The sequence below is a fragment of the Macaca fascicularis genome, chromosome X (genome assembly GCF_037993035.2).
Source record: "Macaca fascicularis isolate 582-1 chromosome X, T2T-MFA8v1.1".
NCBI lineage: Eukaryota > Metazoa > Chordata > Mammalia > Primates > Cercopithecidae > Macaca > Macaca fascicularis.
In genome coordinates, this window is record NC_088395.1 from 23,303,239 (window position 1) to 23,327,540 (window position 24,302).

Consider the following 24,302-nt stretch of genomic DNA (forward strand, 5'->3'; position numbering starts at 1 on the left):
ATTTGGCTTTCGTCATGCCCATGATGAGACAAACTAAAGTCCCTTTACTTATGAGATTATTATATTCATGTGTTTACTTCACAATTGTTATGTGTTCCAGGCACTGTTCTAGTTAATGGAGATGAAGAGGTGGACCAAACAGAAACACATTCCGGCATGACAGAATTCATATTCTAATGGGGGCAGCAGAATAAAAACAGAGATGATGATAATGTCCTGTCGTGATTGGTGCCATGAAAAAATTAAAACAAGAAAAGATGATGGTGATGGGCAAAGATGCTAGTTTTGTTTTTTTTTAAATTGGGGGTGGGTTCCGGAAAGATGATTGCATTTAAGCAGGGAAGTAAAGGAAGTGAGAACACAAGTTTTGTAAGTGTCTGGAGGAAGAACGTCCCAGGCAGAATCAAGAGCAAGACGAGCACTGCAATGTGAGAATAGTGAAATAGTAGTCCAGAGAGGTCAGCAAAGACAATGTTTCGTGTCAGGGGCCACAGTCAGTGCTCTGAGCATGATGAAGAACTCTTGGGGGATTTAAAGCAGGAAAGTGATGTGTTTTCATGGGTTCATTTTTTTGTTTATCTCTAAGTCATGTGGTCAGCAAGACCCAGAACCAGGACTAAAATTGAAGCCTTCTGACTCCTGATACAGTGCTCCTCCCATTCAGGTCCGTGGTTGGTCATTCTCTAGACCTGAATGTCCTTGGCATCCTGTTTTTCCTGTTCCTTGCATGGTTATTTGTGGTCTGCTAATCAAATCTTATAACAGCTGTTGCCTGTTCCCAAGCCCAAGCATTTGGCTCCTTGGGACTTCCCTTTGCCATTTGCCCAGCCAATCAGCTTTAACATTCTCCCGTTTCTGTGAGCATCGGGTCCTCTTAGAGCTATCCAACAAAACTCTTCACCCACAAACTAGCTCAACTACAGTTTAAGCTTGATCATGAAAATCAAGTGAGGATTTAGGGAATTTAAAAATAGCCACTCTATCAGCCACTCTAAACACTCTAATCAGAAAGTTCAACTTTACAGATTGCCAAGTATCTTCATAATATGAAGGATTTTTTTCAAAAATCAAGACCAAGTGAAATTTTCTCCCAGACTATGGGAATAAAGAGATTGTTGAACCGGTGGTTCACTGTACTGACTGTCTTATCCATACCAATGTGGAATCAGGCAGGAGTTGCAATGAGATACTGCAATTGCATTTTCCTTCACCATCACTATTTTTTGTTTCTAAAATCTCAGATTTCTCTGCTTCAAATCCAAAGCTGCCTTGTTTTTTCAGCCAAGCCTGCAAAGACAAACTCAGCTTGTTTGGAGAATTACAATAGGGGCTGTCTTGGCTGCTTTTCAGTGTCAACACCTGCAATAAGAGTGTTTACCACCCTGTAGAGTAAGGAGCAAAACAGAAGTATTCCGCTCTCCCAGACCTGCACTGGCATTGCATTACTGACGGAGGTAACCATTTGTCTTTTGTCACTGGAGCAGGTGAGCATGGCACCAGGCACACATGTGCAGAGGAAGTGTGTGGATAGATAGTCACTTGTTTGGCTATATCCACAGCTTAAATTTGGTGTCCTCTGGAAATGTAATATTTCAAAGGCAGGATGATATTTCTGTTCACTTATTAAGGGATGACTAACTTGCTTTTGGCTGCACTACAAATGAATCACGGTAACAATCCCTAACTTGCGACTTCTGGTGTTCTGATGTAATGCATTTCTATTAAAAGAAGAGGAAAGAGAGTGGGTGAGAGTGAGATCATGCAAAGACAGAACATAACACCAAGGGAGCTAGCGTAATTTATGAACTGCAGCAGACAGATCCATCCACTTCAAGGTGTTTTTTTGCGTCCTGAGTGAGGATACCTTGCCAGTTAGCACCTACCCATTTACAGTTGCAGAATATAGACCCAGATCAAGACATGTAGTTTGGAGGGATTCGGTGAAGGGAACATTTCATTTAGGGGTGAAAAACAGATATTCCTTGAAAGCATTTTTAAGCACTTTTGATTTAGTGTCACTTGGAAGGTAATATTTGGGGACGGATGATGTATGTTAAGAAGTCAAATCATAATCTTCCTTTTTACATTTTTTAATGTATGCAGCTTATTTGGGAGTAGAAGAAGTGGGAAGGGGGTGGAAACGTGAGACAAGGAAGGGAAGGCAGCCTATAAAGGGGGCATCATCAGGCTAACTCCCACTGGAGGTAACTGGAGCTCCATCCTGCTGGGACATGGGGAACCCATACGAAGTCCGAGTCTTCCCTCACAGATGAGATTGCTTGGAGACTGCTTGAGGCTGCTCCCAGAGCGTGTTAATTGCCCTGCATGGGCAGAGTGGCCTTCCTGCCTTCCCTCTTCCCTTTTCAACAAGAAACAAATACAAAAAAAAAAAACCCTGCAAGGTATTGTATAAGATCCTCTAAACCCACCGGTATTTTTCCTGTGTTAATCACCACTCAGGAGCAGATACATCCTTCCTCCCTTCTGTACTGTCCTCTACAAAGTGTCCCTGCTGTCTTCTGAGGAAGATCTGAGTGTGCCAAGGAGAGGGAGAGGAAATTAGACTGGCCTGTCGTGACCAAGCAGCCCACACTGGCTTTGTCCCAGGATCTGGCAGAAGGGGATTATAAGAGCCAGCACCTCCCCAGAATGAGAAATCACTCAGAGAGGGAAATATTTTTTTTTTTTTCTCCCAGTAAACCTATTTTCTTTACCCTGTTTTCCTTCTGGGTTTCATCTATTAGATCTGATTGCCTTAAAAAGAACTTCTGTGTGTCAGAAAAGCATACTTCAAGTAGCTGTAATAATGTTTAAATTGATATTTATTAAGTTAACTTTCTCTCACCTAGTGTCTGATTATGTCGTTTGTGGATATCACTCATCTTAGAATTATGTAGTGTTAAAACTGGAAGGGTCTGTCCTTAAATATTAGCTAGAGCAACACCCTTTTTTACTGATAAATATGAGACCTGAAGTTTCAGACTTAAAGAAGCAGAGTGGCATACCTGAGGTTTCTGACACTCTTAAGGTAGGTAACAGAAGCCACACTGGAAGCCAAAACTTCTTATTACTGGATTCCACTGTGCCCCAGGACCGCTTTTCTTAGGAAGCCTGTCTTTGAAAAGTTTTTTGTAAAATTTTTTATTATACTTTAAGTTCTAGGGTACATGTGCCCAACGTGCAGGTTTGTTACATATGTATACATGTGCCATGTTGGTGTGCTGCACCCATTAACTCGTCATTTACATTAGGTATATCTCCTAATGCTATCCCTCCCCCTACCCCCACCCCATGACAGGCCTTGGTGTGTGATGTTCCCCTTCCTGTGTCCAAGTGTTCTCATATTGCGGCGCTATTCACAATAGCAAAGACTTGGAACCGACCCACATGTCCATCAATGACTGACTAGATTAAGAAAATGTGGCACTTATACACCATGGAATACTATGCAGCCATTAAAAAGGATGAGTTCATGTCCTTTGTAGGGACATGGATGCAGCTAGAAACCATCTTTCTCAGCAAACTATCGCAAGGACAAAAAACCAAACACTGCATGTTCTGACTCATAGGTGGGAATTGAACAATGAAAAGTTTTATTTAGCAACATCAGAGGCTGGATGGAGATTAAGAAAAATTGTTAAACTCTAAACCCATCCCCTTTATTACCTGTTAATACTGCCATGTAACGTTGCTGCTGTCTGAACATGAGTTTCGCTGTTTGGATTATTTCTGATCTCTCTTATTGGACCCCAGATCTCCAACTGTGGCCATCCCATAGCTCAGTCATATCCACTGCCAGTTATTTGAAGCAGGTGGGCTGACATTTCTTTATCCACCGCCAGGTTGTCTTCATGCTCACTGCTGAATTTGTTGGTCTATGCTAAGTGTCCTGCTGTGAAGTGAGACTTGAGAATCAGGTCTGTCCTTATTTACTGGCTCATCTTAGGTAAGCTATTCAAAGTCACTAGGCCTTAGTTGCACCAGCTATAAAATGAGGATTATAGTGTCACCATTGCCATAGAGTTGGTTTTAAATACATTTTTTAACTGTATAGAAAGCACTTAGAAAACTAATTACTATTATCATTATCATTCTTAACCTGAAGGATGATGAGAGCAAAGAAGCTAATAATTTACATGATGCATTCAGAGCTTCAGATTAAAACTAATCTCAATTTAACATTCAGTTTTGGCCTCTTTGGCAGCAAATACAATTAATAATCAAAAATATTGTGATTGAAATTGACACTGGATCGGGCTTTACTAGTACAAAGCACTTGGCGTTGTTTACTGTTAGGATTTTCCCTTTGTTTTGGACATTGTATCTCATGTGATTTTTTTCCATCTGCGAGTGCAAGCACGCTAAATTCAGGGAAATTATGCTATTATTGACAACATAGTAGATTTGATAAGTACTTGTTGAATGTGTGTTGAATGAATAATCTAGAATCTATACATAGTTATGGAAACATGGATTATATGTTATTTCACATGACAGATTTAGACCACATTAAGGGTCAGGATGATTAGTTTGTGTCATTTTTCCCTTCTTTTTATTTTCTGAGAAGAGTGTCTCTTACCTAGTTCAATAACAAGCTTATGTGGATTGCAGTTGTTCATTTTGTGGTTTATCTGAAGCATAGCTTCAAACCCTAGCTTCCTTTTCCTCCTGTGAATATATCTGGTACTACAGTTTAGAACATCCACTAATGTTTCTACTGCCTTGAGTGGGGTTCTTTTAGGAAAGTAAATCAGGACACGCTAAAACTCGGTATAAGCAGATGTTCAGGTAGCATGTGCAGTATATCTGCCCATGGCTATGTGGATTTCCAAGAGTGGATTGTGTCTGTATTTCATGTGTATTCATAAGCACCAAAGATCAGAACTGAGCCACTGCAGAAGTCATGGAAGGGAGTCTCAACTCCTTGTTATAACCCTTATTATCCCACAGTAGAATCCTACGGATTCCCCCTGCTGGGTGGGTGGCGTCAGCCAACACCCTCTCTCTGGCTGCTTTGTCACTCTGCAGAACTCTGCCACTCAGAAGCAAGAGTGACATGTTCTACCCACCACTCTATCGGAACGTCAAGGCAGTTTCATCTTACAGCAGCTCTGGAACTGAGTTAAGAAACCTTCCCTCTCAAACTTCATTAAGATTCTCATTTTCCAAGACTCCCTCCTATGGTCTTGTAGCACGTGGGTTAACATGGTATCTGTTTTCTTCTATGTATGGTCCTAGGGGTCATAGCAGTAGATCTGCAGAGTTGGAAGATCACTAAATAGTTTACAACTCCCCACCCAGCAGGGCATAGTCGTCATAGAGAATGGATGGAAAATATCCCCTTGCTATAATTGGGTTCAGCCCTGTGGCTTAACACCATCTTATTTGGCAATCTTTTTCTCTTGACATATTTAGTAATCACTTTAAGGGAGATTTATTACACTGCCCATGGGAACAAACAATGCACTAAATATTATACTTAGGCATGCTTTCAATACCACTCCTTTTCTAGCCTATTCTGAATCTTTTCCCAAAGTCTTTCTTCAACGCTTATCAAAACTCTCTCTTGTCTTTAAATTCCTCTAAGTTCTTCTTTCTTCCAAAATAACCTTTTTATAATTTGAAATATTTTGTAACTAGGAGTTCTTTTAATCAAAATTCACTGGGCCATGCTTCGAGAAGAATTGATAAAAACGCGCTTTCACAGCTTAAAATCATTGAAGACATTTTTCTCACAATTAATCCCAAAGCATCAAAACAAACATTTAGCATATGATTAGGCTGTGAAAGTAGCCTCCTAGGTGTGTGTGTGTGTGTGTGTGTGTGTGTTTACATATTTATGTAAAGGAATTCAAATTATTTCAGCCAAACATAATTCAATGAAATGTTTTCTGATCCTGTGGGTTGGTACCCATGAAGAGATGTGGGGCAAGGAGCCACTGAGAATTAGGATTCTCAACTCATGCTCTGTGCTAATGAAAGGACTTTGACAGCTGGTGCCCCTCAGACATTTTTTTAAAAGCATAATATCCCACTCATCCAAGCACATGCACAGCAAAGTGTCTTAACAGATAATCTATTTAGAACAGATTTGAGAGAAAATATATCAGGATCATGGAGAAGGTAGTGAGTTGTAGTGGCACAGCTACAGTATAACAACTGTGTGAATGTTAAATTCTAGCTTCTTTACAGATGACATGTCCTTCATTCATCAGATATGTCATAATGGCTATCTATACTCTTGAGAGAGTCCACTCAGTGCTAAGCACAGTCGTAGATGTACTAGTTTACTTAACACTCGACTACATATTTGTCACTGGCCTCAATTTGCACATGGGCCACATTTTATACAGAGAAAGCAAAGCCACCATGAGGATAAGCTGCTGGTGAGTCAAAACTAAGGACCTGTGTAGCTACCACTGAAACAGTACCATGATGCCATTTTTAAAAAGACAGTCATGAGCCCCGCCCTTCCTCCTACCTACATGGTCTCCCTGAGCCCCAGTTTTCTTATCTGTAAAGTGACTTGTTGAGAGAATTTAAGGCGTGAAGCCCTGACACGTGGTAATAGCTCATTTAAGTCCCTTAGTACAACCACACCCTCGACTGCCTTGTTTTCTTATCTTACTAGATTACACATACTTGTACATATCTGAAATTGAGCATTGGTGACTTTTAGGGGTGGGGCAGTAAAAGCACAAATTCAGAAATTAGTTGCTAACAAGAACCTTAGTCATTCAGATGCCTAGAGGTGTATGGTGAGGGGCCAAGAGCACAGGTTCTGGAGCCAGACTGCCTGGTGTAGCCCAGCTCTGCCTATTACTATGTGTGTGACACTGGGCAAGTGACTTGACTTCTCTGTATTTCCTCATCTGTAAAATGAAGCTAGTACTTATGCCTACTTTGTAATTTGCTGCAAGGATTAAATAAGTTTATCTGTATAAAGAGCCTAGAATTGTGCCTGGCATGTAGTAGGGGCAGTTAAATTAGTGCTTGTATTCTCATGCGTATTTTGATGACAAGCATTCAGCACCTGGGCACAGCAAATTCAATATGGAGCAAGGTGTGTAGAATAAATCCCATTGTTCTGCTTTAGCATGATTCCCATATATCCAAGCCAGGCTCTTACAGTTATAGCTCCCTTCCCATACATGTAGGCGAGGAAAGCCAGAGAAAACAAGGACCCTCAAGGTAAACCTCTTGTCTTTTATGGTAGAGAGTGATTTAATTGGATAAAGAGATCACTTAGCTGCCCTGCAAATCAGCATCAGAGGAGGAGTCAGCAGAGGATATCTGCATTTGGAATTGCACCTTAGTTCACTTTTTATGTTACATTTTCAAGAAGGAAACTGAACAGGGGACCTATATAAGATTTCCCAAAAGTATAGACCAATTGGGTCACAAATAAAGAACACGTGGAAAGAACACTGGTGCTTTAATGCAGCATTTCTCAAACGTCAGCTGCATCAGAATTCTTAAGAGGGCTTGTGAAAACCCAAATTCCTGGGCTCCACCCCAGAAATTCTGATTTACCAGGTCCGTGTGGGGCTAAGAATTTTCATTTCTGACAAGCTCCCAGGTCGTGCTGCTGCTGTTGTTCTAGGGGCCACATTGTGAGAACCACTGGTCAAATGTGTGTTTCACATTCCTACTACCTATTTCTGATCTAGGTTTATAACATTTAATTTGAACTGTTTAGCTTACAGATGGAATGTCTACCCTCTCCAAAAAACAAAAATAGAAATATTTGATTAATAAATACTGTCATTTTTTTCCCCACAGTTGCATGCTGCTGTCACCAAGATCCAGGTTCCAAGGCCTGGTTTTAATTACACGTTTGCCCATATATGTATCCTGAATAATGATAAGACTTGCATCGTGGATGACATAGTGCACGTCCTGGAAGAGCTAAAGAACGCTCGGGCCACCAATCGGACCAATTTTGCTATCACATACCCAATCACTCACTTAAAGGACGGGAGGGCTGTGTACAATGGGCACCAGCTTGGGGGCGTCACTGTGCACAGCAAAGACCGGGTGAAATCTGCAGAGGCCATCCAGCTCACCTACTACCTGCAGTCAATCAACAGTCTAAATGACATGGTGGCCGAGAGGTGGGAGTCCAGCTTCTGCGACACTGTCAGACTGTTTCAGAAATCCAACAGCAAAGTCAAAATGTACCCTTACACGTCCTCCTCACTGAGGGAAGATTTCCAGAAGACCAGCCGCGTATCAGAACGTTACCTGGTCACCAGCCTGATCCTGGTGGTTACCATGGCCATCCTTTGCTGCTCTATGCAGGACTGCGTCCGCAGCAAACCCTGGCTAGGCCTGCTCGGATTGGTGACCATAAGCCTGGCCACTCTCACTGCAGCTGGGATCATCAATCTTACTGGTGGGAAATATAATTCCACCTTCCTGGGAGTCCCTTTCGTCATGCTAGGTAATTACTACCCTTCATTTTTCTGTTTCCTCCTGCTGGTGGTGTTGACTGGGTTCCTAAAAGGCCAGGAATAGCCATCTAACAACTTTGTTTCATTTATAGTATCTTCATTTTGCCCAAAAGTCCTGGGACCAACTCTATAAAGTGCTGGTAATCAGCCAAAAACAACCTAATCTGGTAAATGTGCCAGAAGTTCAAAGTCCTGGGTTCTAGCACTGACTCTCCATTGAGCAGCCATGTGGTGTTTAGCAGGTATTAATCTTCTCTGTGTCCCAGTGGCTTAGGTTGGGCTTCCCCATAAGCAGGGCCCTGAGACAAAGATTTGGATACAAGTAGTGTATTGGAAGGTGAGCCCAGGAAGCACCAATATGGGCGTGAGGAAGTGAGACAGGAAGGCAGGCAGTTGAAGGTATGTTAATGAGCCCAAGGTATATTACATTCTGCCCATTGCTGTGGGCACCTGTGGTTCAGCCCCACTGGGGACCTTTGGGAGACCTTGTAAAACACACTTCAGAGAGGTCCTCCCCCGGTGTGAGGAATTTGGGCTATTTTCCCACAGACGGCTTGTGATTAATTGAGGGCTGCTCCCCAGGCCAGTTAACTCCCAGCACTTCCCAGGGAAGACCGGGCACACTCCTGCAGCCAGAGAAATCCTTCAGGTGACTTTGTAGTCAAGCCTTCAGCAAGCTCAAGAATGGGGAATGGGAGGGCATGCTGAGAGTGTCTGCTACTCTCAGTTTCCCCACCTTATAAATAGAGTGGATGTGAGCATCACACAAAAGGACATGATAAATGTATAAGAACTTTGAGAGTGACATGTGAGAAACCATTAGGAAGTAACTTTTTTTCCTATTCTTACTATGAACTCAGGAGAATATTTTAAAGCGATGCTGATGGTGACAGCGTGCTTCCAGTGTGTTCACTCATAGGGGCTGCAGGAACTCCCTGATAGAGATTAATGGTCAAAACAAAGCCATAGTGGCCATAACATCGGTTGCCCTGTCCATCTGTTATCAAAAATGGCATGCCCAGCAAGCCTGATGGCAGGGTTCTTGCGGGCCAAGGATTCAAGAGGTTCACTTTCCCCCTTTTCTATAGCAGCTTCTTATCAATTCCTTTAACAAAATTAAAATGTCATTTGGAATCATTTTTAACATGACAAATGAAGTGGCACTTTTTTGTTAACTAAGAAATAACCACCGTTGAGTTCATTAGTGTGCCTTATGCCCTGTTTTAGAGTAGTAGAAAAGAATTTCCTCAGGAAATCTCAGCTGTGTTATGGGCACATGATAAGCAGGGCTGGTGGGGCTGCAAAGCCACAGAATTACATTCGGCCCTCGATTCTCCGTGGCCTGAGGAATTGAAACCTAGTCAATAAACATATACTGGTAGCTTTTGTGAAAAGCTGGGCACCGTAAGGAGACTGAGCAGCCTGATGATTTGATAATGTACTTGTCACTGCTGAAAACAACAGAGAAGAAGGCTGCTGTACCTCCTCCTGAATTCAGTCTATTAAGAAAGCAGCATAACTTGCCTCTTTACAATAACCCCAAGACCATGTGGGTTGACTGTGGAATACAGGGTGGTTCCTTGAAGAGTGAGTAGGACTGAGTATTAGTAGCTTCCACAGAGGCCTGTATCAAGGTTGAAATTAAGATGTTTTGCTCACGATTAGTCACAATCTTGAATGTTTTGGGGGTTACGGGAAGGGTTTTCATTTCATTTGTTTTTTAGCTTTTCATTTTCTTGCTGCTTTTGTGGGAGGAAGAGAAATAGGAGTAAGAAAAGAGTGGAGAACTGAAGGGAGATCGTGAGGTTCTTAAGGTGAGGCAAAAGGACGCTGGAGCTAGAAAAAGGACAATCAGTGCTGATTTTATGACATTCCAGGTTGTTACCAGTGAGCTCAAAGCATGTTAGAATATTTAAAACTTCTGAAAAATTAATTTACTAAGTAAAATAAAATTATAATATTTAAAGTTTCTTAAAATTAATTTTAAGTAAAGTAAAATAGCAGTATTCAAAACTTAATTTTATTAAAAATGAAATTGTAATATTCAAAACTTCTTAAGATTAGTTTTATAAAGTAAATTGAAATATTTAAAATTTCTTAAAACTTACTTTTTTGTACTTTTTTAAAGAGGTTTTAAATATTGTAAGGGAAAGTCAACACAAAACAGACTATGGCAGATAGTATTGGTGCAAGGATGAAAGAGATGGTAGGATGGAAAGATGCTGTTAGCAGGGAAGTGTCTTTAAAAAACAAATCCAGAAATAGTAATGCCACAGATCCGCAGACTGAGTATCACTGAACTTTACATCAGAGTTCAATTCAGAAAAAATCTGGCATTTGCAGTGAAAGAGACCATGCACCACAGGTGCCCAATAAGCCCTTGTTTGCAATTTGTGAGGAATGTTATGTGCATTGATTTGATGGCAGTTTTCCCTGCTGACAATCAGTGTGCAACCTTTCTGTACATTCTCAGCCCAAAGCGTTCTCAAATTACTTAGTCATAACATGAAAGGAAGCTACATGTTTTAGTAGCTAAGGCCCATTTGCAATAAATACTTTGCACGATGTAATGGGTGCTTAATATGCTCATAAAGCTAACAGTGCCTGGATTTAGGATGGTCGCCCTCCTGTATTTCTCAGATAAACTCTTCATTTTTAAGAGTTTATAAAATGAAATATAAGCAAGAGCCGCTTCATAAATGTTGCATTCAAGGCCATCGCTTAATTCTGGGTTTTTTTGATGACCATTCCTAAAATACCAGTAAATATTTCAAATGACTAAGAAGAAATTCAGTGCTAAGGGTTTTGGCACTACAAAAAACTGTCCGGTATTTAAATTTTCCTGTCTATAGCTTAAAATGGCTATGCTTAACCTAAGTAGATTTAAGCAAAACTTGATTTAGTATGTTATATAAATACAATATCAAATCAAAAAGCCTCATTTAAAAGGTAAAGTATCTTAGAAAAAGTCTCAAACAGACATTTCCTTGGCTGTCAGTAGGTCTACAATGTGATAAACATTATAGATTTAAAATTCAACAAACTGAACATTGTCAGTGTGATTCTGGTCACATAGGCCAAATCCAGCCAAATGCCAAAATGACACTAGATTTAGAATGGAAAAATTTAAGATCACGTGTGAAGCAGTATTAACCTGACAAAATTCCAGAAGAGGAAAGAATTTGGATAAACTCTTAAGAGTTCACCATAATGGGATGTGACTGTGTGTTTCTAGCCAAGATGATATGTGACAGTTCTGGCAATAAGAATATATCCTACACAGATGAATCATTTTGGCAATGATGTAAGCATAGATACATCATGATTTAGAATGTTTTTAATCAGTGTTGTGCATACTAGACAATCCCACTTCTGCCAAAACCTCTGTCCAGATGAGTCATATCAGTTTATTTAGAGCTGAAATCCTAAAAGGTCTACAGTATTATAAATGTTCATCGACATTTTTTAGTTACTCTAATTTGGAGAAGAGTTTATTTGGTCTGTACCCTTATCGTGCATAAAATAATATCCCTTCTTTCCAAATATATTGATAACAAGTAGTGAGTTACTTGAATTGCTATTTGTGAATATATGATGCTAATTATTTTAATCTGTTATAGAATTTCCTTTAAAGGATGAAGATTTACACCATTATTCTCCAGTTGGGTATGATTTTTAAAATTGGCATAGGTTTTCTATGTGCAAGCTCTCCTTACAGACTTAATGTTTCCACAGCTTTGCTGATCAGATACAAATCAGGAAAGGGATAGAATGTTAGAGGATATAGAAGGGAACCAAAGGAAAGTTTTCTCCCTTCTGCATCTGGAAGATTTGTTGCTTCATGTACATCCTGTACAACTAAAAAGGAGAATTGAAGTCATAGTGAAAGAGTTTGGATATTAGTTTCTACATGTAATCTAGTTTATAAAGGTTGCTTTGCATTTATCAAGATACAAGAGCCCCAGAGATTTATGAGATGAAAAATACTCTTTAAGCCCTTTTTCAGATGTTTGGGATTTGAGGTCAGCGGTTAGATCCAGGGTATCCTCTTCCTTTTGAATTATCCAACCAGGCCACTCAGATTCAAGGATGTGAAAGGAAGAAAGAATTAGTGGATTATTTCTAATTTGCGGATTGGTGCTAGGAAAAGAATAATAGCAGGGAAGTTTCGCTTCTTTCAGCTGTGTATTTTAAGATTATTCATATGTAGCAGAAACCAGAAGATTGGGTTCCATTCTTCAAAAATTTGTTCTCATATGATGCCACTTGAAATGTAATGCAGTACATGGAGCTCATAAAAAGGGAAGGGTAAAAATACTCATGCAAAAAATTTAGTTCCAACTGAAAACTTGTAATTATTATTTTTGCTCTAAACTTAAGCAAACCTGAAAGGTTTTGCTTTCCTGATGAGTATTCTGATATATTTCTAAAGTCACGAGAAAATGGGGGAAAAATCAGTCAGATAATAATAAAATTTAAGCCATATGAAATTGCCAATATCCAACCATTTTTGGCCTACAAACTTGGTACCACTATCTGGTCATTTTTGAACTACAAAAATGGTAATTTTGTGTGGTTCAGCCTAATACATTATTGTAGAAATCCATTATTTGTAACAATATGACAACTTACCTGATGGAGTAGAAGTATATTAGAATGCTGTAGAAATTCTTTGCTTAGATATAAATCAGTAATAGGTTCAGCATGTTATAGAGAAAAAAACTGATTGATAAGAGTTTTGTTGTTCACATTTTTGTGTACATCTGTTTTTTAAAAAGATATTTTATTTTACAGTATTTCCAAAGTTTGTCTCCCGAATATCTTTTTTTTGTAATGGCCCATGGTCATTATGGGACTAATTTCCAAGGAGATTATGTAATTTAGGCTTGTAATTTGTTCTTGCCCTTTTATTCTTATGCTCCACCAATCATACTAGGGTGAGAGTAGGTGGAAAGAAATAGATTTAGGGGAATGGAATAAAACAAGTTTTATTGTTCTATTTTTAACCATAAAGTAAGACAAGAACAGGACTTGGGGGCACAAATCCAGGAAGGCAGAACTCAGGCAGAGGAATACAAAAGGGCTTTGTCTTTGACCCAGGATTCCCAGATATCCCCTGGGTGGTCTCTCTACCCGGTCTTGCCCAGGGAATGAGGGAGTGACAGACCCTGTAAAGCTAGGGCAGCAGGAGGCAACATGAGGACACTGAACTAAACATAGTTCAGTGAGGAATAGAAACATAGTTCCTGAGGAGGAATACCTAGCATCTACATTTGGACTGGACACCCAGAAAGTCACAGCTGGGCAGTCTTGACCAGATGGATATACAGAAGCTCACAACCCAAACAGGTTCATAGTTATTGTCAAGGAAACCCTGCATTTCACCAAGGCTATTTTATTACTCAAGAACCAAAATATAGATAGATGGAGCCCAAGAGAGGGATTCTATAGCCCCTTCTCTACACTGATTGGTGTAGCAACACTAACATTATTTTGCCTCATCAGTAACATAAATTTCACATCAGCCTACTATTCATCTTGTGTGTATGTGTGTCTTTATAACCTATATGCATAATATATATTATATATCACATTAGCTGTATTATATATCATATGCAATATGATATGTAGTAAGCTCATGTTATGTATTTATATGTATACAATGTGTTTATAACACATATTATGTAATATATATTGCTTGAATATTTAAATAGAAGTACTATATATTTCTCTGTATATATTATCTGGTATATAGAGTCCAACATTTTATATGTAAATATATAAAATATATTTGAATAAGATATGCCATATATACATGTTTATATATTACATCTGTATTCTATATGAAAAGAAATTACACAATGACCATAGCATATATTATGGGCCACATTTATACACACTGGTCTTACATAATGTACATACACACAATATTGAAATACTTTATCTTTAAACAAGGAAGAGCTATAAGCAAATTCATTTCTAGGGCTCTCTTTTGCAGCTATCTAGTGAAGAAAAATCATTTCTAAGACTAAAACCCAATGCTCTGATTAGAATTTTCAAAATGTGACAAGTATCTGGTACAAAGAGTAAGATGTGTGTGTTCCCCCTGATGTGAGCATCTGTCTTTACTTAAACAGAGTACACCTTTATTCTTACTCTTAACTGTGAGACAAAACAGGCTGCGATAAACCAAACAATTCAGCTTAGAAAGTAAATGTTTATAACTGGCAAAGTGTGAATGTAACCCAATTAATGAACTTCTCCCTGAAAATAGATGTTACTCAACCCAGACATATATACACTTCAAATTTCTTCTAAAAAAACCACAAAAATCATGAATTTATGTGGATGTCATTGAAAAACAGGCATCTTATAAACATGAGCTACTTAGTGAAGTTTTTCTAAGAATAAAATAGGCTTTAAGCAGATTCTGCTTACGGATTATAGTCTATGAATTTTTGAGAAGAATATAGTAATTTTATTTCCATATATGAAATTTAGCACTGCCCAGGCATGCTATAAACAGCTTCATTGACTCATGACATTAAATGTTTTCACGTTGAAACTGAAAGATCATCCATCAATCAGCAAGCCATCCCATTTCCTCCTTCTTAGCCATTCCTTACTTTGAGGAACTCAGGATGAAGAAATCCTGCTAGTGTGGAAAGGATTAAAATGTGAGTAGCACCCAAAGGCATCTATCAGCTGCTGTGTTGTGGCTATGTACATTGGGACAGGTGGGAGAATCTGGGCCTGAAGAAAAATCTGACTTACAAAATCCAGAAGTATTGTACAAAGTAGATCGATTTGCCTATGATTATTCATTGAAAACAAAACAACAACAACACCACCAACAACAAATCACCCAGACTGTCTCCAATAGCAAAACCACTAAATACATTTAAAATATTATTCACTTTATGAGCAACTTTCCAGAAGTATATCTACTGGGTAAAGAAAGGTTAACTCTCAACTATTTGTTAGTGGATTCTGTCTTACTGAATTATAAACAACCCTGAAGGCTTTGATCAGGCCCCAGAAAGTTCTGGGTGACAGTAAGATTTAATCTCGAGGGTGCTTGATAGTCACCCTCAGTGATGGGAGGATTGGCCAGTTGAGTTTTTTTCCACCATTAGTGTTATTTATCATCTGTGCTTCTTTTTCTCTTCATTAGCTGCAAAGTCTGAGAGTTAACAACACATTCAGATAGAAACATTCTTTTGAAAAGAAGAAAAATTATTAGCCTAAATTTTTTTTTTTTTTTTGAGAGGGAGTCTCACTCTGTTGCTCAGGCTGGAGTGCAGTGACGCGATCTCACTGAAAGCTCCACCTCCTGGGTTCACGCCATTCTCCTGCCTCTGCCTCCTGAATAGCTGGGACTACAGGCACCCGCCACCACGCCCGGCTAATTTTTCGTATTTTTAGTAGAAACGGGGTTTCACCATGTTACCCAGGATGGTCTCAAACTCCTGACCTCGTGATCCACCCACCTCGGCCTCTGAAAGTGCTAGGATTACAGGCATGAGCCACCGCACCCGGCCTAGCCTAAATTCTTTAATATTTTATTTTATTAGATGACAACCCCAAAGTTTACTGCAAATAAAATTAATAAAAGCAGTTTTCTTTTTAAAATCACACTCCTGGCCCAAATTTTGCCTCAGCATTAGTGAAGAACCCTACTGGCCTGACTAAAACCTCGAGCTGCCTCAGAGTATTCACTCATGAATAATTAGAACTTGGCGCTCTCTTCTTTCTCTCTCTCTCTCTCTTTATATGTGTGTGTGTGTTTTCACATACTAATATGCATTTGTTCTTATGCATGTAACAATACAGACATGCAGTGTAACAAAAATAGAAACAAACATCTTGAATATGCTTTTAAAGGACAAGAGAATGCTTTAAAAGCATTTTTATCTTCAAAATCTGATAGAATCAAGATGTGTTTAACAGTTCCCGTTGGCAACTCCTCAGTCTTACACTGTGACTGTAAAAGAAGGAATCCCCTGGGATGTTGTATCATCCAGGGTAATCCTTAGAATGTCAGGATGTCAGGATGTTGAGGTTCCTGATATCCTCACTATGATATAGTCTTTTACCTCAAGGTCTCAGGCTGTGACCTGGCCCTCAAATGATGAGTCATGACTCCCATTACCACCACAGGGTCCCTAGTGACCAAAATCAAAATCTGTATTTAGGTAGCTCCGCCCTGCCCCCACCCCATGAGTTCTGTCACCAGGGAGTCCTTGTGAACAGACTTGGGATTTTGGAGATGGGAAATTGTTACTTGCCAAAGTTATGCTTTATGCCAATGACATAGGCCCACTGGTCAGATTTCACAGAGAAGCTTATAGAACTCCTACTTTGTAGAGAAGTTTTTAAACCTAGAGTGCAAAGCAAACAGCAGTACTTTTGCTTTTAAAATACCTTTTTAAAAAGTAGGAAATAATCGTCAGACCTCTGAAAAGTATCTTCAGTCCACATGCAGTATCTGTTTGCCCACGTCTGCAAGATTTGGTGTTAGAGTTCCGCTTGCTGGACTACAGTCCCAGAATTAAGAGAGTGGGCTGGGCGCAGTGGCTCACGCCTGTAATCCCAGCGCTTTGGGAGGCCGAGGCAGGCGGATCACCTGAGGTCAGGAGTTCAAGACCAACCTGGCCAATATGGTGAAACCCCGTCTCTACTAAAAATACAAAAATTACCCAGGCATGGTGGCGCGTGCCTGTAATCCCAGCTACCCGGGAGGCTGAGGCAGGGGAATCACTGGAATTTAGGAGGCAGAGGCTGCAGTGAACCGAGATTACGCCACTGCACTCCACCCTGGGAGATCGAGTGAGACTCCATCTCAAAAAAAAAAAAAAAAAAAAAAATAGAGCAATGAATGATGGTGATGCTAAAGAATGGAGCCATCCACTGAAAGAGGAAAGTGGAGAGGAACAGAACCTACCAAAATCTATCTTCTCTGCCTCTCCTTGACTCCAAGTGGCTCAGTTTCTGGAGTGCTAGTAAAAGATAAGGTCAGACCTGACTGGAGGAAAAACTGAAGAAATTCATCTCTGTGAAATTCTCCTACCTGCCATTTCCTCTTTATTCCATCCCCACTTCCATTCTCTGTCCCATTCCCCAGACCTAAGAGAAGCTGCTTCAGTAGACCACTGTCTCAGAGAAGTTTGCATTTAAAAGGATACCCTTGAAAGTTCCAAGGGGAACTCAGGTATAGTTCCAGCATTCTGGAGGGCAGGATGGGCCTCATGTCCTAGGGCTTTTGGAATGTGTCTCCCCTTGAATCCAGGCCAGAAAACAGGGTCCTCACTGATGGGCTTTCCTATAGGATAACAGGCCAACCTCTTCGGCAAAAATACCCAGCTGTAAGCCAGGACTACTGCCAGCCAGGCACTCCAGGCTGCTAATCCTTAAGAGGTGACCACAGCTGTGTTGGCACTTGTCCCTCCCTTGACTGACAAAGCTTCAGGAAGGAGGCCCAGTTATGGTGTCAGCAATTGTTCCAGAAATCCAAAGGGCTCTTGTAAGATGCTGTGGAACTCCAGTTTGGGGTTTCGGGTGTAGGAATCTGCTAGAGAGGTGTGGCTTGAGAAAGAGAAATCTGACCTATCAGGAATGGTGGTAGGGGCCTTTGGAGGCAAAGCCAGGGATAACTAGCAATAAATGCTGAGTGATCAGTTAGAACAAATTCTTTCTCAGGGCCTCTTCTGATTTCTGTGAGTGGCTGCATGTACACACCTGTAGCAAGAAGAACTAAGGAAAGGCATTGTTTCCAAAACCCCAAGAATAAAATTAGAATTCTCTTTGGAGCTGCCCCCAAACCAAGAACATATGCAAAAAGAGCCAGGACTCAGTATAAAAGATCAAACTATAGAAGGACAAGGCATTTAAAATGCAGCAACAGAACTCAAGAGAGAAGCCAACAGCCTACTTCCACCTTTCCTTGATTTTGATTACTTTCATTCTGGGCCCTGGAGCCTCAGTCTTGTCACCTAATATCTCTGTTAATTCAAATTCCTTTTCTCAATTAGCTTCTAAGATTATTCAACAGCAAGGTAAGAAATTGATTCCTATTGTATTTTCCAAGAATCAGGGTCAGATAATGTCATTATAAAACATCACACTGATTTTTAAAAGAACTGCAAAACAGATTTAAGTTCTATTATATGGCTAATTCTAATTCTGCTACATGCTTTATTTTCTTGCCTTTTTTAATGACTCAGTACTAAAACCCTGTTTTAATTTTTTGTGTGTTTCTGGCAAGTAAGTATCATTAAAAAATTATTTCCCATTTAGAGTGACCCCCTGAAGTGTGCTTTGCCCACCAAAGCTTACTTGCTCTACATGGCCCCAGAAAAAAAAAAAAAAAAAAAGTCAATATTACTTCTTCAGGGACAGTGCCTCAGAGATACTCTCTTTTTACCCTCATTGTCAAGGGAATGGTTACTTAATCAAAGGTCAGTGGGTCCATCTTGAAAATATACTAGAAACAGATTTACTCATGTTCCATCTCCAGACTAGATGTTAACTACCTAAGCATAATTAGCAACAGGATGCCAGTCAATGAGTATACTTTTTACTTCATGTCTGGGGAGTTTAGGTGCCTTCATTTTAATAGGGGCCTTGGTGCTAGTTATCAAATTGACAGTCTTGACCTGACTTCTAAAAGTGGCTGTAAAACGATGCCTAGTAAATTAAGATAAATGCCAAATTCCTCTGAGGAAATAGGCCTAAATCATTACTGTGAAATGGGCATTCAGGTTTGGGGCCAGGACTTCACAATAAGGATATAAATACTAGCCTGGGCATGAGGGAAGATGTGCACTTAGCTATTGTACACACAAGATAACAGTGACTCACTTTTTATTCAGCATTATGCTTGGCTGGAGATTTTAAATTCCTTTTTAAAAACAAGACTGTTGTACCACAGGGTAAAGATTTTATTATCCTCAATAATGGGATTGAATATGCCAAGGCATGGAAACAGGAAATTCAATCTGCTGATACTCAGTGCCAAGACAGGGGTTATCGAAATCCACAATGGGTCACTTTGGTGGGCTTTCCAATGTTGCAGTGGCCTGGAAACACAGGGACCTGAAGTAGGGAAATGTCTGACTCCAACTAGGAGAGGTGGTAGAAGTCATGCTAGATCAGGTTCCAGGCAGTAGTATGGAGTCAGAACATGGGCATTTACTGTACCTCTGCTATTTCAGTATTGCTGAAATACTAAACCGGGAGGCGAAGGCACTAAGCAGTTATGCAGAGGGGTTACTGATCTGGCTCTTTCCCACAGATGCCACTATCAAATAGTGCAGAGAAGCTAGCAGAGTCACTGCTGACGTATTATATCACTGCTTGATAAGTCATGTATGAATAACCAAAATTGGTCAAACAGATCCCTGAAGACAAATTGCAAGTCATAAACCTTCAACCTGAATCCTAATTTTTATCAATAACCAGGAGAGTTCATATTTATCTTATTTTTTCTGTGTTTTCTTCACTGAAACTTCTTCACTCCTACTTATTTTGCTTCCCTCTTTCTCAGATTTATTGCTTCCTGCCCTGATATTTGGGGAGGGAAAAAAGAGGGGGCTGTGATTTAGTTTCCTGTCAAGACTCAAATTAAATACACTGCCTATTTATCACTAAAACCCGCCAGTTGGCCAATTTTAAATGAGGTGACGGGACATTAACTCAGAACCCTCTGCCCACTGTCTTCCTCTGCACTGACCCCTAGCCAGACTTGTGGGAATGGAAAGCAAAATGATGAGTGTCCAGACATCTTCTCTTCTCTGGAATGTTCCACCAACCAGACTTCACCAATAACCCTAAGCTATTAATGGGAAAAATCCCCAGGAGACATATGCACAAGTTTAATCAGCTTTTATTCTTTTTAGAGTCAGGGTCTTGCTCTGCTACCCAGGCTGGAGTGCAGTGGCACAATCATAGCTCACTGCAGCCTCCAATTCCCAGGCTCAAGAGATCTACCTACCTCAGCCTCCCGAGTAGCTAAGACTACAGATATGAGCCACGATTCCTGGCTAAGTTCTTTCATTTTCTTTCTTTCTTTCTTTTTTTTTTTTCTTGAGAGAGGGTCTTGCTACATTGCCCAGGCTGGTATCAAACTCCTGGTCTCAAGTCATCTTCCTTCCTCAGTCTCCCAAGTTGCTAGGATTACAGGCATGAGCCACCATGCCTGGCTCTACTCAGCTTTCTATAGGCAAAAGTTCATCTAAGTGCAGTTTGGTTGGTGGAACACTCCAAAGAAGAGAACTTTCTTAAGCCAGAGGGAATATGAAGATCGTTGCTTTTCTAGCTGCCCTTTCATTATCTATTAACATTTATGATTCATCAAAACATGGGTCTATCTCCCCATAGGAGAAATCATTGGCATTCACATACCCATCACCACTAGGGTTGGTTACGTTTGCCTTGACCCAGTAGTCCCTCATAATCAAGTTGATTTCCCTCTTAAGAGATTAGTCCTTTAAACTTATGCTCTGGTCTTTTTCTGCCCCCTTAGGTCATGGATTATATGGGACTTTTGAAATGTTATCCTCCTGGAGGAAAACTAGAGAAGACCAACATGTTAAAGAGAGAACTGCAGCAGTCTATGCAGACTCCATGCTCTCCTTTTCTCTCACCACTGCCATGTACCTGGTCACCTTTGGCATAGGGGCCAGCCCTTTCACAAACATTGAGGCAGCCAGGATTTTCTGCTGCAATTCCTGTATTGCAATCTTCTTCAACTACCTCTATGTACTCTCGTTTTATGGTTCCAGCCTAGTGTTCACTGGCTACATAGAAAACAATTACCAGCATAGTATCTTCTGTAGAAAAGTCCCAAAGCCTGAGGCATTGCAGGAGAAGCCGGCATGGTACAGGTTTCTCCTGACAGCCAGATTCAGTGAGGACACAACCGAAGGCGAGGAAGCGAACACTTACGAGAGTCACCTATTGGTATGTTTCCTCAAACGCTATTACTGTGACTGGATAACCAACACCTATGTCAAGCCTTTTGTAGTTCTCTTTTACCTTATTTATATTTCCTTTGCCTTAATGGGCTATCTGCAGGTCAGTGAAGGGTCAGACCTTAGTAACATCGTAGCAACCGCGACACAGACCATTGAGTACACTACTGCCCAGCAAAAGTACTTTAGCAACTACAGTCCTGTGATTGGGTTTTACATATATGAGTCTATAGAATACTGGAACACTAGTGTCCAAGAAGATGTTCTAGAATACACCAAGGGGTTTGTGCGGATATCCTGGTTTGAGAGCTATTTAAATTACCTTCGGAAACTCAATGTATCCACTGGCTTGCCTAAGAAAAATTTCACAGACATGTTGAGGAATTCCTTTCTGAAAGCCCCTCAATTTTCACATTTTCAAGAGGACATCATCTTCTCTAAAAAATACAATGATGAGGTCGATGTAGTGGCCTCCAGAATGTTTCTGGTGGCCAAGACCATGGAAACAAACAGAGAAGAACTCTATGATCTCTTGGAAACCCTGAGGAGACTTTCTGTCACCTCCAAGGTGAAGTTCATCGTCTTCAATCCGTCCTTTGTGTACATGGATCGATATGCCTCCTCTCTGGGAGCCCCCCTGCACAACTCCTGCATCAGTGCTTTGTTCCTGCTCTTCTTCTCGGCATTCCTGGTGGCAGATTCACTGATTAACGTCTGGATCACTCTAACAGTTGTGTCCGTGGAGTTTGGAGTGATAGGTTTCATGACATTATGGAAAGTAGAACTGGACTGCATTTCTGTGCTATGCTTAATTTATGGAATTAATTACACAATTGACAATTGTGCTCCACTGTTATCCACATTTGTTCTGGGCAAGGATTTCACAAGAACTAAATGGGTAAAAAATGCCCTGGAAGTGCATGGGGTAGCTATTTTACAGAGTTACCTCTGCTATATTGTTGGTCTGATTCCTCTTGCAGCTGTGCCTTCAAATCTGACCTGTACACTGTTCAGGTGCTTGTTTTTAATAGCATTTGTCACCTTCTTTCACTGCTTTGCCATTTTACCTGTGATACTGACTTTCCTGCCACCCTCTAAGAAAAAAAGGAAAGAGAAGAAAAATCCTGAGAACCGGGAGGAAATTGAGTGTGTAGAAATGGTGGATATCGATAGTACCCGTGTGGTTGACCAAATTACAACAGTGTGATAATGTCTGCTTGGTATATTTTCACCTTAGGTCTTATCAAGACCAAAGAGATTATGTTAATGAAACAATTAAATTCAAAGTTGTTCCCTTTTTTAAAGATAGGAAACAGGCATTGCCAAAAAAAAAAAAAAGTAAGAGACAGTGGGGAGAAATGGGCATGGCATATTTTCAGTCTTTAAAACAAAAGAGTTGTTATGAGAATTCACACACACACACACCCTAGGAGACCTATAGTCTCTTAAACTAAGATCAAATAGAAGAAAGCTTATTAACAAGCAGGATCCTGTCTTATCCAAACTGCAGATGTTGCTGGCATTGTGACAAAACCCACTGATAGAAAGGTCAACTGCCAAGGCAGAAACAGCTTTTAAGCATTGTTCAAACAATAAGGCTTCCAGAACTTCTGTAGAGCAGTAGCTCCAGCCATGGTCTGTGGTTTGAGGTTTTAGCTGTCTCACCTAGCTCCCTAACACCAAAGGAGATGCTCTGAAAGTTCTGACCAGCAAAAGCAAGCCAGAGCCTTGGAAACATACGTGGTAGAGTGGCCATCACTCATGGACTAAAATTGTTTCACCCCTAAATTCACCCAGGTGAAGCAGTTTTGTTGTCTAGAATGAAATTATCATATTCCCCCATTGGTATGCTTTTAACATTTGTATAGTTTGGTTTGGTTAAAACACCTTAAAACCAATGACAGCTCCAGCACTGCAGAACTGGTGTGATTCTATTTTGGAAGAGCTTGTCACTTGTCACCAAATGGGTCTGCTTTATTAGTTACAGCTCTTGGCAGGAGGATCCAGGGACCCAAAACCACAGAGCCAAACCCAAATACCTGGCATGATGGAGCAAAAGCAGGTGTCTACTTGGACCCAGATATAGTGTCTCCATTTTAACAACGACAACAAAATAGCCAGCTGGTACAGCTGTTTGTGGTTGGCCCTACATGCATTTTTTGCATGGATACCCAGAAACATCTGCCCACGCATGACTGAGGGTAAAAAACGATCACTGAAATAGTAATTTGCTGTTGCTTCCAACTTGTAGTGCCAGTCTGCCTTTGCTATGAAACACACCTGCTCAGAGACAGAGAGGGGAAGATCTTTGGTAAGTCTAAGTCCTGACACTGAGAAGCTTTGTAGAAGTGCAGGGAGATAAAGGGCCAAAAGGGAGACAGATGGAAAAGACTGGACAAAGTATTCACTAATACAAATCTATCAATGATGGCAGTCCAATTCTTTTACTAAACTGGCTGCAGCTCACCTTGCTGGTTCCCCACACACCTTTTTTGATGTCCTTCTACTTCATCATAGCAAGGCCCTTCTGTGTATTAACAAGCCTAGATATTTACACTCTTGACTTCCAGTATCTACAGAAGAATGGTTCATAGATCTAAACAGAAATGGGTTAGATCTAAAAAGGCTGTATACGTTGTCCAGGCCCCTGCATCTCTTTAAATTTATAAAAATGAAGCTAAAACCTGGTTACATTTATAGCAAATATCTACAGTATTTTTCCCTTTTGGAGATGTAGCTTATTTAGACATCTATAGTGGTAAGCATTTCCCAAAAGCATCTTACCTTTCTGAACCTTAGCAGACATGCTGTGCAAGTTACCCATCTTCTGCAGAGGAGGAAACTGAGACCTAGGAGAATAAAGTGACTCACTCAGGTC

General features: G+C 40.4%; 1 protein-coding gene across 3 annotated transcripts in view; it reads left to right on the forward strand.

Moving 5' to 3' along the window:
- Positions 1–22,699, forward strand: part of PTCHD1 (patched domain containing 1) — a 62,206-nt gene extending 39,507 nt beyond the window's left edge. For all 3 annotated transcript variants that reach the window (XM_045383591.3, XM_065538500.2, XM_065538499.2), the window contains 2 exons: positions 7,783–8,443; positions 20,977–22,699. In XM_045383591.3, the coding sequence (XP_045239526.1) occupies positions 7,783–8,443; positions 20,977–22,631 (2,316 nt within the window). In that variant the 3' untranslated portion in view covers positions 22,632–22,699. The remainder of the gene's footprint in view (positions 1–7,782; positions 8,444–20,976) is intronic.
- Positions 22,700–24,302: the final 1,603 nt, after the last annotated feature.